General features: G+C 39.5%; 2 protein-coding genes and 1 long non-coding RNA gene across 5 annotated transcripts in view; 1 reads left to right on the forward strand and 2 right to left on the reverse strand.

Annotated features, from left to right (window-relative positions):
• The window catches only part of LOC139130144 (uncharacterized), a 483,832-nt gene that overhangs the window by 237,901 nt on the left and 233,135 nt on the right, over positions 1 to 12,796 (reverse strand). The window lies entirely within an intron of this gene.
• LOC139126933 (uncharacterized) overlaps positions 1 to 12,796 on the reverse strand; it is a 34,607-nt gene that overhangs the window by 6,658 nt on the left and 15,153 nt on the right. The window contains exon 1 of one of the 2 annotated variants that reach the window (XM_070692862.1): positions 5,987 to 6,032. The exons of the other annotated variant lie outside the window; for it this stretch is intronic. Within the exon in view, the coding sequence (XP_070548963.1) occupies positions 5,987 to 5,997 (11 nt within the window). The 5' untranslated portion in view covers positions 5,998 to 6,032. Of the gene's footprint in view, positions 1 to 5,986; positions 6,033 to 12,796 lie in introns of those variants that run through there. 2 annotated transcript variants of the gene reach the window in all.
• Positions 6,284 to 10,893, forward strand: LOC139130138 (uncharacterized). Its single transcript, XR_011551800.1, has 3 exons — positions 6,284 to 6,611; positions 7,953 to 8,028; positions 10,684 to 10,893. It is a non-coding gene; the product is annotated as an uncharacterized lncRNA (long non-coding RNA).

Here is a 12,796-nt window from a genome sequence, read left to right on the forward strand (position 1 = left end):
AAATAGAATGGTTCGTCCCGATCATATATGTAAGAGTGTCGAGCTAGTAATCCTTTCACTCTATCTGAGGATTGCAAGATGCATGAAACTTAAGTAATATATTTCATTACTTTGTACTTGAAGTAATCTGTTTATTTATTTATATATATATATATATATATATATATATATATATATATTAAGTTATATATATATATACACGTAAGGGGCGCAAAAACTTCTGCGTATGCTGCCTCCATGGGTACACCAGGCAGGACCTGCTAGAGGCCCACAAGCCTGAGTGCCAGGGGATTGGGAAGACAGCCATGAGGGTTGAGATGCTAGAAGAGGGAAAAACAAGCTTGCCTTCCAGAACTATCGTGAGCAGCTCCATGCCCCCTTTGTGAGCTTCACTGACTTCAAGGCCCTCATCACTATGATTGGGGCCCGAACTTAACCCATCGCCAGTAACACCCAGGTGACCCTGCATCATGAGCCCTGTGGCTTCTGCTACATGGTTGTGCTCTTTTACGGTGTGACATCCCCCCCCCCCCCCGGAGTAGTGAGGCCCCAGCCCAGCAGAGCATTTCCTCACTTTTCTCACTTGGGCAGCACTGGTCCATCGAAAGCGCCAAGTTTCTTCTGACCTCCTTAGACAAGCTTGTGGTTGCCAGCTAGCCCAAGGCCTTCTGTATAACAGCCTTTCAAGAGCGAGGAGCCCTGTTGTGCAGCAAAGACATCTACCCCTACGAGTACATGGATAATGACAGCGCTTCAATGACTCCCTGCCATCAAAAAGAGGCCTTCCATACCAAGCTCTCTAGTTCAGGCTTCGAAGAGAGTGACTACCCTCGTGTGAAAGAAGTTTAGGAGAATGTCGGCTGCCACACTTTGGGGGACTACCATGGCCTTCACAACTGCACAGATGTCCATCTCCTTAGAGAGGTGTACAAGAGCTTCTAGAAGACAAACTTCCACCAGAATGGCCTCGACCAAGCCCACTACTACACTAGCCCTGGTCTCTCCAGGGACGTGTTGTTGAAAAAGATAGGGGTCATGCTAGATCTGCTAACCGACTATGACCAGCACCTCTTCATCGAGAAAGGGCTGTGAGGAGGGATCTCGATGGTGACAAAAAGAAACACAAAGGCCAACAACCATACAGTGGATTGATACGATCCGGCCAAGCACAACAGCTATATCCTCTATATAGACTTTAATAACCTCTATGGCTTGACAATGAGCCAGTTGCTGCCCACGGGGGCTTCCAATGGGTGGATGAATGTGGAATGCCATTACCACCATCCGCCGAGAAATCGCTGCTGAAAGCTACATCCTCGAGGTAGAGCTTGAGTACTCTGTTGACCTGCACCATGCTCACAGTGATCACTCTCTCGTAAGAGGGCGCATGGTGGTTCAGGAAGAATGGCTGTTGGCACACCAGCAAGGGCTCTTGGGAGGAAGGTAAGCACCCTCTTAGGTCGAAAAGCTGGTCCCCAACCTCTGCGGCAAGGAGAATGCATGCTGCACTACTACAACCTGTAGCTGTACCAAGGTCACAGGTTTGCATGTCTTTGTGGATGAAGTATTTCCACATCAGCAGCATTTTAAGGTCCAGTTAAGCACTGCATAACAGCGGGCTTCTTACTGCTGTACATGTGGAACCAGCAGATGTTTTCTGTCACCAGCCGGTCTTGCATCTTTCTGTTTGTGAATCTGTGCCCTTTGTCTGTTTTCAGCTTTTCAGGCCTCCGCCCATCTTGTTGATGATGTTTTGAGTGCTAAAAGAGTGTCTTTTGCCGGTCTTTTTTTTTGATAGGCACAATAACGGTCAGCATGTAGCGATACCCTCTGTTGTTCCCAGGGTACACCTGCATCTCTACAAGGTGCTGAGGTTGCTACCCTGCTTGAGGGGCATCATGAGGGAGTTGCTGATGTCATAGACCACTTTTTTGCAGATTTCTTTGGTGTCTTTCAGGGGAGGATTTGCAGATAATCTTTTGGGCAGGTGCAGGCGTCTGCCCACAGCCCTGCAATGGAGGTCAGCCTCCCTGCGTAATTGTTGGCCATATCCACAGCATCGCAGTGGATCACATACTCCTTGACATGGACGAAATCTGCCCTCCATGGCTCTCTCCTTTTGTCCACAAAATTTCTTTTGAAACCAAGCAGAGATGGGTAGCTCTTGTCAGCATTCAAGTCGATCTTCCACTCTCTGGCCAGATCTAGGTAGGGGGGTGTCCCCCCTCTCGCAAGGCGAAAAATGAAATTTTGGAGTGGAAATGGTGTTCTCTGGTGGCATCTGAGGTGACATTTAGCTGAGACTGAAACAGTACTTTTGTTGTGTGTCTTAGACGTGGCTCACATACAAAAAACAAACAAACATGATTTTTGTTTTGTTTGTATTATTTGACACACTTATGGTTTTATTTGCAGTGAAGATGTAACATTTAATCTTAAATCACCCGCTGTCTGCTCATTTCATTGCTCATTTCCCATTCTTCATTACCACATAGTAGTTTCCCCAAAACCATCAAACTCATTCTATTCTAATCAAAACAAATTCGCTTTTGTTAAGAAAAACATCGGTAAGATAATTCACTGTTACAGTGTTCGCATTTACGAAAAAAATGCGTATATAGAAAACTCATAACAATGAAAAAATGCGTAGAGTCGATCAATGCGTAATAATATTACGCATTGGATTGAGTCTCTACCCATTTTTTCATTGTTATGAGTTTTCTATACGCAAACGATAATAGTAAAATGTTTGCGAAAGCACTCTCTGCGACTGAGCTTAGGCGACAACCAGACGAGATGAGTGCCCGCTTAACATTAAATTTGTTGCAACATCCCTGTCAATCATTCATTTTGTGTGGAAAGTTTCGGATTCTCTGAGTGTAGTCTGAAAATCGGCATCGTCAAGTCCGAGGCACGTTTCCATGTCAGCTGTGCCTATGAACTTACTACGTTGCTAATTTTCAGGCTAGCGATAGTTTCTAAAACTTATGACACAAGGTGAGTAATTGACAGAAATGTTGCAACAAATTAAATGCAAATCGCGCACGATCATCGCGTCTCGCTGTCCCCAAATTTGATCAAAGCAGATATGCAGCATGGCGTCGGAAGGAAACAACTCTATTTTCTTTCAAATTTGCTCCACGAGTCCGTGAAAAAAATGATTCAGAGGGTCCATCGAAATACACTATCGGGCAACCCAACACGGAGAACATGGAGAGGCGCAGTGAAATTGAACCCATGCCGGAATCCACGATGTATTGTCCAACAGGGGATCAGCGCCACGGTGAAGCCGTCTGAGCCGTGACCGTGATGCGCCGGTCGGCAACGGTCGGCAACACACATGCCTGTGACCGTGGACTCTAGTACATAAAAATAATCAATGAAAAAAAAAAAACATTCAAATAAACAGTTGCTTCTAAAAAAATCAGTTCTAGCTCACTTTTTTTTAAATCTAGAAAATGCGTCGGTATTGCTCTGAGAATAACTTGATTTGTTGAGAAGATCATACTCGTAGTGAACGTGACGTTGGCAGCCAGCGCGGCGGCGGAAAAAGGCTACAGTCTCATGAACTTCGAATCGTCGATCAAAATCACATCTTTTTGGCGCTTTTTTTCTCACAAATTCAGCGAAATTGAAGTTTTTCATACATAAACTAAATATATTTTTGGAATTAAGTATACCTTTCGAATGGGCTTTCTTTTGGAAAAAAATATTCCATCAGCAAGGTGCCAGTGGTCGACGCCACATTTCTTTTTGATGCCATCGCTAAAAATCATGACCTTAGATGACCTTCATACTAATCAAACCAATTACACTGCTCGTTACAAAGACAACACCATAGGTGCGTCCATCAGCCAATCACACTATTTAACAAATAAAAGATCGGGCTCAAAAAGCCACAAACGGGTATTTAGAAACTGTTTTATGTTTGTGCAGTTCCCTGCGGGGAAAGGGATTAGTCCGTGGGCTAGAGAGGGTCTACGTTCACCCCCACAGGATAACAAACCTGTATTTTTCAGAAGCCTTGGGATCCCTAGAATACGAAATGGAATATTAACAGAAAAAATATAGGGATGGAATAGCTGTTATGGTCATGTTTTGAAGGGTACCGCAAAATCACGATTTTGCAACCCAATTGCGTTTTCGTCAAATCTGTCTTCTTATAAGTCATCTGCTGAGCTTACTTTTAACATAACCTCACTTGTTTGGTACCGTTTAAAAGGCAATATATTCTTCTTTAAGATGACATATTGAAAACATGCAATTTATTCTATAGATATTGTGAAATATGACCAAAACTTACCCATACCCCAAAGTTTAACATTGCAAATTACAGTAAATCTCAAATTCTACCAATATTTTAGCTAGGCAGAATAAAAAATGCAATGCTTTGTATGAAATTGGTTTTATTTGGTACAGGGACATGTCAGAAATATGAAATAGACTTTTAACAGAAAAAATATTGGGTCTCTACAGCTGTAACAGTCATATTTTGGAGGGTACCGCAATATCACAGTGTTGCAGATTTGCATGCATTTTTGTTAAAGCTGTCTTCTTATAAGTCATCTGCTGAGCTTGTTTTTGAATATAATCTAACTTGTTAGATATCATTAAATATCAAACATGTATTTTTTTTTGCATTCATGTTTGAAACAGGTAAGTCTGAGAGCGGATTCCAGGTCATGCACTGTTTACATGAGATTAATATGTTTAATATATGTGTATTTCTGACTTAGTTTTTTTTCCTGAAGGGCAGTTTTATAAAATACATCACATCTTATCTGTATAGTGACCAGCATACCAAATGTCGTAGCTATCAGACTCCTAAGTTTTGAGAAACTCATTTTTTGAACAAAAAATTGTAAAAAATGCCCAAAATTACAATATTGTAGATGTCATCATCGTTTGAAAGCATAACATTTTTATTATCCCTATGAACCTGTATACCAAATATCAAAGCTATAAGGCAAGTAGTTTTGGCGAAAACAATAGTTTGACCAAAATTGACAAAAATTATCTTGAAAATATAAATTTATGTATTTCTGCACAATGTGAACAAATCTGGAAAAGCTCCTTATGGACCTATCTATCAAATATCAAAGCTATGTGACTTGTAGGTTTTGAAGATTTTTAATATTTCTTGAACAAAAATAACAAAAATTGCCTTAACGTACAGATATAAAAATGTCACCTTGATTTGAACAAACCTAACTGAGGTCACCCCAAGTGAACTGCATATTAAATTTCAAAGCAATCGGACATGGGGTAGATTTTTTTACCAAAAAACGCGGAGCTAAAAAGAAGCGATTAATGTATGCAGTTGCTCAACGTATGGTTGTAAATCTATTTTTTACATCCATGCTCAACTGTGCTAACGTTGACATATTTTGTTAAAAAAAAACAATGTCATCTTTGTTTGTAAACATTCGTTGTTTAAATTGACGACTCATAATCACGAGCACTGGACCAATAAGATCTTCATGTATTTTGTTTTCGGTTTCAACATCGAGTGAATTGAAAGCAGTTACTGTCGAAGTCAAACAACCATGTGGTTAATTGTCAGCCCGGCACCATTTTACAAAGGGTATAGCCACAAACTGATGACGTCAAATCACCATACACAATACACTGTGCCGTAATTACAAGGCATCTGTGTTTTGTTTATGGTGATTTGATGTCATCAGTTTGTGGCTATACCACTTGTAAAATGATGCCGTCAGCCCCATGACACAACACATTGAGTTTCAGGAATGGAAACAAATATTTAAATTCACGGTCATTCTACGTTATAGCATGAAGGTAGCAGAGGTACCGCCATGGTTATAGCAACCTCCATGGTGCTTACTTCCGGGTTTACAAGAATGCCTCGCTGCAAAACTAAAGCTTGACGAAGTATTAGTTACCGGTAGACTTTAAAAGCATCTTGAGTAACTTTCATGAAATATTTTAAGGATGGACGCTCGAAATAAGTTAGGTTTGCACTTACTCTATGCTCATAGTACTCTGGGCTCTGTCACGGTGGCTCTGTGCAACAGCTGACTCCGTGTCAAAGGTTAGTCATGTGATGTCAGAGGTCATTAACGAACGCCTTAAAAACTCTTGTTTTTGTTCTAAACAAAGAATAATAACCGTAATTGTAGTATAAATTTTGTGCACAGAAATTTCAATTAGTTGCCGAAAAATTCCAGCGAATCGAATCTTCTGATCGCAAGTGAGACGGGGTCGACGCTTGACTTCCGTTTTGAACCAGAACGAGGCTTGATCAGTTTGAGATCAGTTGAACGTCGGTTTGAATTGGTTCATTTTCCACGTTAGCTGTCTCCGTTGCTGTGAAATCGCTGTCATTTTTACACAAGAAATCATGACTTTGGTGTTTTGTGAGAACGATTCAGACGTCAAAAATGAGTTGAGTCTGTAAAATACCATTGTAGCGGATTCCTCTGCATGTCCACGAAGACTGGGCGATTCGAATCTCGAGACGGCGTCACTGTACAGTCTACGGATCTATTCAAGTATGTGCCACCGGTGGTTGACACGAATTCAAATTTTGCGATGTAATGGTAGCAGAATGGTGACAAAAACCATCCTTGATGCCATCTACATTACTCAAGGTAAGTGTAGCTGTAGCCCTGCGTACAGGTCTGTGTGTTCCTGGCGTTTTACGGCCTCCACCACAGCCCTGCAACGGTCTATTGAGATAACTGGGGTCTTGCAGCGCTAGCGAGATTCAAAATGGCGACCTCCATGGGTAAAGTCGTAAACAACCTGTCGAGTACGTTATGTTTCAGAAAACGAACGGTTTTGGACGTAGGAGAAATTAATCGCACCTTTTCTTGGGTCGGTTAGGAGGTAAAGGTAGGCAGGGAAAGGATTTTGCCTCGATAGAGCAGAATTTCGTCAAAAAAGACCGTTTTTTCGTTGCAGTCCGGATCCGGACCGCAGAGCCCCAGTTATCTCCATAGACCGTTGCAAGGCTTTGGTGGAGGCCGTATAACGCCGAGAACACACAGACCTGTACGCAGGGCTAGTGTAGCTAAATCATTTGTATATCTGTATTGTTATAAAATGCATTGGCAAAATTCAATTCAGTCAGACAGCCAAGCCAAAATAGCCGAATTGTGGTTAATTTTTTATGGTTGTAATTTGGGGGCAATTTTTTAGGGTTTTTGGTCAAAAAAAAACATTTTGTTTTGAAAATTTATATGCATGATCCTTTGGTTGACCTCTGTCAGATTTATTAAAATTGTGGTGAAATTTATTTATCTGTATTTTTTTGCAATTTTCTCGTATATTTTTGCTCTGCTGTCAAGGACTCAGAGCTTATCAAATAGGCTACTTTCTCGGTTGTCGTCTGTCCATCTGTGGTCAGTCAACAATTCCTTCTCCTCTGAAACGTAAAGCCGATTGCTTTGAAATTCGATAATTATTCACTTGGGGTGACTTCATTGCTCATGTGGGCACAAGTCAAATTCCAAAGCTGGCTATCACTACAGTAGAGGGGCTGTGCTATCACCATGTGTCGATCAAGGCTGATGATAGGGGCAGAGTAGTTTTGAAAGATGAGATATGACAGAGTGTTTCCCGAGAAATCATTATCTTAACCGAAAAATCAGGCTACAAAAGTGTAAATGGCCGATCATGCATTTATTTTTTTCCGTAATTTTTCATATTTGTACTTAATTTATGAACGTTATGAAGGACAGGGAGAGCACAGATACATGATAGCTTTTTTTGTAAACTAAATAGAGCAAACAAATTATTTCAGTATACTAATGTATAACTGGACAGATTTCATTTATCAACAGTAACAACAGTTATTTTGTGAAGGACATGTTTTCAAACAATGCACTGTACTTTTAAGGATTCTATGGGGAGCAGAATTAAACATCAAATGGCATTATTATAATAATAATGTGTTTATAATATTGTATTTCACCTTTTTTTCTCAACAGAGTTTGTTTCACAAAAGAAAACAACTACGAGCTGGATATCAAAGACTTACCCACCATAACCTTGGAACATTAAATGGTAAGTAAAATTCAACCTTAAGATTCCTAAATGAATAGTACTCTCAGTTAGTCTCTGCAATTCGAGCTTGGCTTAAAGAGGAAGTTTGCCACGGGTGATATTTACATATGTTCTAGCTTTAAGGTCAATTATTCCGGAAAAGCAATTTTCGCCATTTATAACTGGTGCCGTTTTTTACAAGTAAGATAAAATTTGTGGCAAAAGTTGCATTATAGGGCTTCATCAGGGGAAAAGGTGCCAAGATTGGTGCTTTCATCAGGTCATATGGCAGGGACCATCTTCTGATGGGTGTGGCATTGTCATTCATGTTCACACCAGGCTTTATGTATTTGCTTAACTATTGTGTATGTTATGCAAATGCTCACAGCCTAGCATGAATGTGAGAGTGTACAATGCCATACCAATCAGAAGATGTACCCTGCCATATCATGTGATGAAAGCGCCAAGCTTGGTCTGTTTTTACCATCATTCAAAATAAATTTAGTTTTATGAAGCCCAAAAATGCAACTTCTGCCACTATTTTTATCCATTTTTGTAAAAAATTATCAAGTAATAAATGGCAAAAATGGCAATTCTTGAATAAGTGACCAAAAATAAATGTTAACAATCTTCTTTGGTGAACTCCCCTTTAATACAAAGACCTACCTTTTCCTATGCTGCATTCCAATTTGACTTGAGAATGTTCATGTAGATATGCAATGTGTACTCAAACCAATGAGTGGACGTTACGTAGTAGACTCTGTACAATTTTAATTGAATTATACCAATAAACATTTACTTCACTTGAACCTTTGCAAATCATACATAATTGACTGATGAAGTTTTAATTAAATAATAACATACTTGGATAAAATGTTTTGGCAGATATGCATTAAGATAAAGTACAGATCAATTTTTGTGGCAATGTTTCTGTCTTATCACTACGGCCATACGGCCCAAAAGTATGCCTCAGTGTACGGTATTCCGCGAAGCATAATTTCTATCGAACAGCGCTCTCCGCCGGTCGCTATTGACAACCGCGAACATTGTATCAATATATTTTCAATAGATTATCGATCGAAAATCTGTTTGGGCGCCGCTTGTGCCGGGCGCTCGTGTGTTGAGGTCACGTCATAAACATTTCCACAATAACCCATGATTGACTTATACACTTTAACATCAAGGTATCCGTTGGTGTCCTGTACTGACAGTAAATCGACGACACTTTTTTCAGTTTTGGTGATACTTTATGTACGTTTCAGCACATTTTGGCGCACCTCGGCGTAGTTTGGCGCCATTGTGAACGGGGACTACACGCGAGTGAGCGAGACAACAATGTATCAATTTCGGACAAAAGGATATCGATCGATAACGTTCACTGCACTATTACAGTGGAGACTCTAACGCCCGTTCGCCTCTGTTCTGCATTATTTTTGCAGTTTACTAGAATTTTCATATTTGATATTCGTCAAAATTTGGTATAAATTACAACAACCTGACTGGTATTTGGTCTGTACAATTTAAGAGACGCTAACCGATTAAAATGGGTCAATATTAGACCCTGATTCTGCATATGCAAACGCCGTAAGATCGCCATTTTATTGAGGGCAAGAGCAAAAATTCAGCGACCGGAAAAATAAAATGCAACTAAAACAAGTTTCGTCGAGAAATTCAAAAAACTAAAACGACAGCAATTTTGTATATATATCAAGGAAACACCGTGGCACTTTTCACTATAATCGGTTCAGAATTGAGAAATTTGAACGAGCGAGAATTGTACGGTCTGTTCAGTACATTAAACGCCATTGTTTTCTATGGGAAATCGAGCAGATTAGACACATCGTAAAATGAAAAATACATCTGAAAAAACCGTTTAACTTTTTCATTTCGCTGTTATTTTTTATAATATTTGGTATGACACATATCATGAAGGGTAACTAAAACTCTATGGTTTTATTTTTTTGAGTTTCCCTCTTATGTTTATGAAATGACGAGTTGAAGATCGTTTTGCTGTTGACTGTGTTTTTACTTGATTTTGCATATGTCTGTTATCGCTTACGTATTTTTGGAATTCCCTTGTGAAATTCTCCCCAAAATATTATAATTGTAAGGGCAGCATATACGGGAAATAGGACCTGTTGCTCTTTCATTAATATTTAGATGTGCAGCAAGGAAATACGGCGAAATTTTGAACATGACGCGGGAGGTGAAATTGACTCTCTGAACACGCACTCCACGTATGTGTGGCGAAAATTCGGGACGCTATTACCGTACAAAATGGGGCGCCTTTGGGCCGTAGTGTATCTGTACATGAATAATTTTAAAAATTCATTGACTTAATAAAGAGGGAATCAACATTTTTTCCTGCGGGATAAATCATCTGAAAAAATATATTTTGTTTTATGCCACTGATTCCACTGTCTATGGATATACTAGTTTGAAGCTATTTGCAATATGAACAGATTGATACTTGTACAACAAATCACATCGGGTCATTCGCAAATTGAGGGTACATTATTTTCTGACTACATGCGAATTTCATTCTTCAATGTTTGATGGCTGTGGAAAGAGTCAAAATTGTCAGCTTTTAGCAAGGATTCTAACACACTTGCTCTTAACATTACATATTTTTGTTATAAGCTTTATATCTAACTTGATGTTTTTTATTTTTTCCAGCATATGCACAGGACAACCTCAAGATAACAGGTCAAGCAATAACTAAAACCATAACAGACAATCACAGGTCTTTAAAAAGAGCTCATGGCCATGACAATATCAAGTTCTGGACTTTATGGACACTTGAACATTTTTTCAACTTAACAGTTTAATGTTGATTATGTTGATTGGCTTTAAAAATCTGGTGGATTAAATTTTATTCCTACCAAATTTTTTAGCTCTCGCATTATTTTTGTCTGCGCAGCAGAGTGTTCTGAAGTGGTAAGGTGATGGCAGTTTCTCAGCAGCACTGATAAAAAAGTTTCAAGTTGTTGGGGTGACTATAATTCAGAGTGCAGAAGGTAGGTTGATTTTATAAAGCACATCAGTAGGAAATCTACTAGCAGAAAGGCAGCTAATTGCCAGGCAGAGTGGCAGCTAACCTGTTAATCTTTCTAGAAGAGATCCAGAAAAACTAATTCTGGGCTCTCCGGGAAAGATATTCCGAAAGCTCTTGTACCCTTGAGAGGGACCTTCATGGAAGAGAATAGATTCTTGATTGCCAACATGTCGGAGGGTGTTATGTCCATGTGACAAACATGTTTTATTGAGCAGCACAGATTTCGGGTGCAACTGCCTGGATTTCAAGCCATACATGTTTCCAACATGTATTGTCCATGTTGTCAATACATAACGAAAAGTTAAAATCAATATGGTCAGACACATATTTTGAAAAACCTGTAGGTAACATGCATATGACACATGTTTGTTACCCGTATGAAACACTATGTAAATGGGTATCATTTCGGTAAGGGTGAGTACAGAAGGGCGGCGAAAATACAAATGCAGACGCAGTGTCGCGAATGTGGAGCTCGGATGTACGGTAGTGTGTGAAGGTGCATGAATGATGTAGTGAAAGGGCTGTAGTGACCTGATATACACTGTTTTCAAAAATGCATGTTGAATTTTTCAACCCTTATAGTAATGGTGTTTGCCCAGGTTGCTGTACCCGACTTAGTCAGTAGTTTTTTTTGTCATGTACTTTCTTTTAGATTCAGTAGTATTAGCATTGTGTTATTTCATTTAAATTTTGCTGATTTTCTGAATGATTTTCGCCTACTAGTGATGTAGACTTCCTGTCACCATCAAATAAGGAGGGAGGAATGTGACGCAGTGTCATGTGATATTATTCATGAGCTGTCATTACTATTCATGAGGGCATGTACATCAGGGCTCCCATAGAGAGCTAAGCCGAGCATGTGAACACCCTACATGAGCAAAAAAAAACATTAGGCTGAGCGTGAAAACGCCCTACATGAGAAAAAAAAACCTTGGGCTGAGCATGAAAAACGCCCTACATGAGCAAAAAACATGTTGCATTGTGGGTATTTTCAAGATGGCAGCCGCCATGACAGCCTGCACTGAAAGCTCTGGTGAGTACATATTTTGGTCGATTCTACCATTGAGAAGCATTATTTTGGAAATTAAAAACATCAGAGTATGCAGCAGTGTTTCAAGTGTCTATGCACATAGTTCATTGCATAGCAGAAGCTCAAACTACAAAGATTACTTCAACACAAAATCGCTCAGTGGGTGATTAACTGCTACAACTTTACTTCACAGTGTGCTGTAAACTGTGTACAAGAGACTGAAGCAATGGATGTGCATGTTTACGAGTATTTTTAGGGGGTCGTAAACAGATTTTGTCCTCGACTAGCAAGCTCCAACAACTCAAGTCAACTGAAGACCATTCAAATTATGTACAAAGCATGTGCTTATACTTTTATTCATGATTAATACTAAAGCTAAACCTTTAAGTAAACTGTAAAATAAAAATGATCATATTTCTGTTGTTCAAAAACTCCTGAACTTTTCCTTCATTTACAACAGCATGCAACTCTACATACCTTGCTGTACGGATGGTCATGGGTGAACTTGTCACAGGAAGATAATAGCATTGAGAATGCCACTCAAATCCCAGATGACAACAATAACAATGAAACTGTAACAGCTGATGAAGTGAATGGTACTGATGAAAATGAAGGGAATTTAACATTCCAGTAAACACAATCATATCTCTAAATTATTTAACAAAAGACAGTTTTATAGATTGTTCTACAAGTTTAACACTCGA

This window comes from Ptychodera flava, chromosome 3 (assembly GCF_041260155.1).
Source record: "Ptychodera flava strain L36383 chromosome 3, AS_Pfla_20210202, whole genome shotgun sequence".
NCBI lineage: Eukaryota > Metazoa > Hemichordata > Enteropneusta > Ptychoderidae > Ptychodera > Ptychodera flava.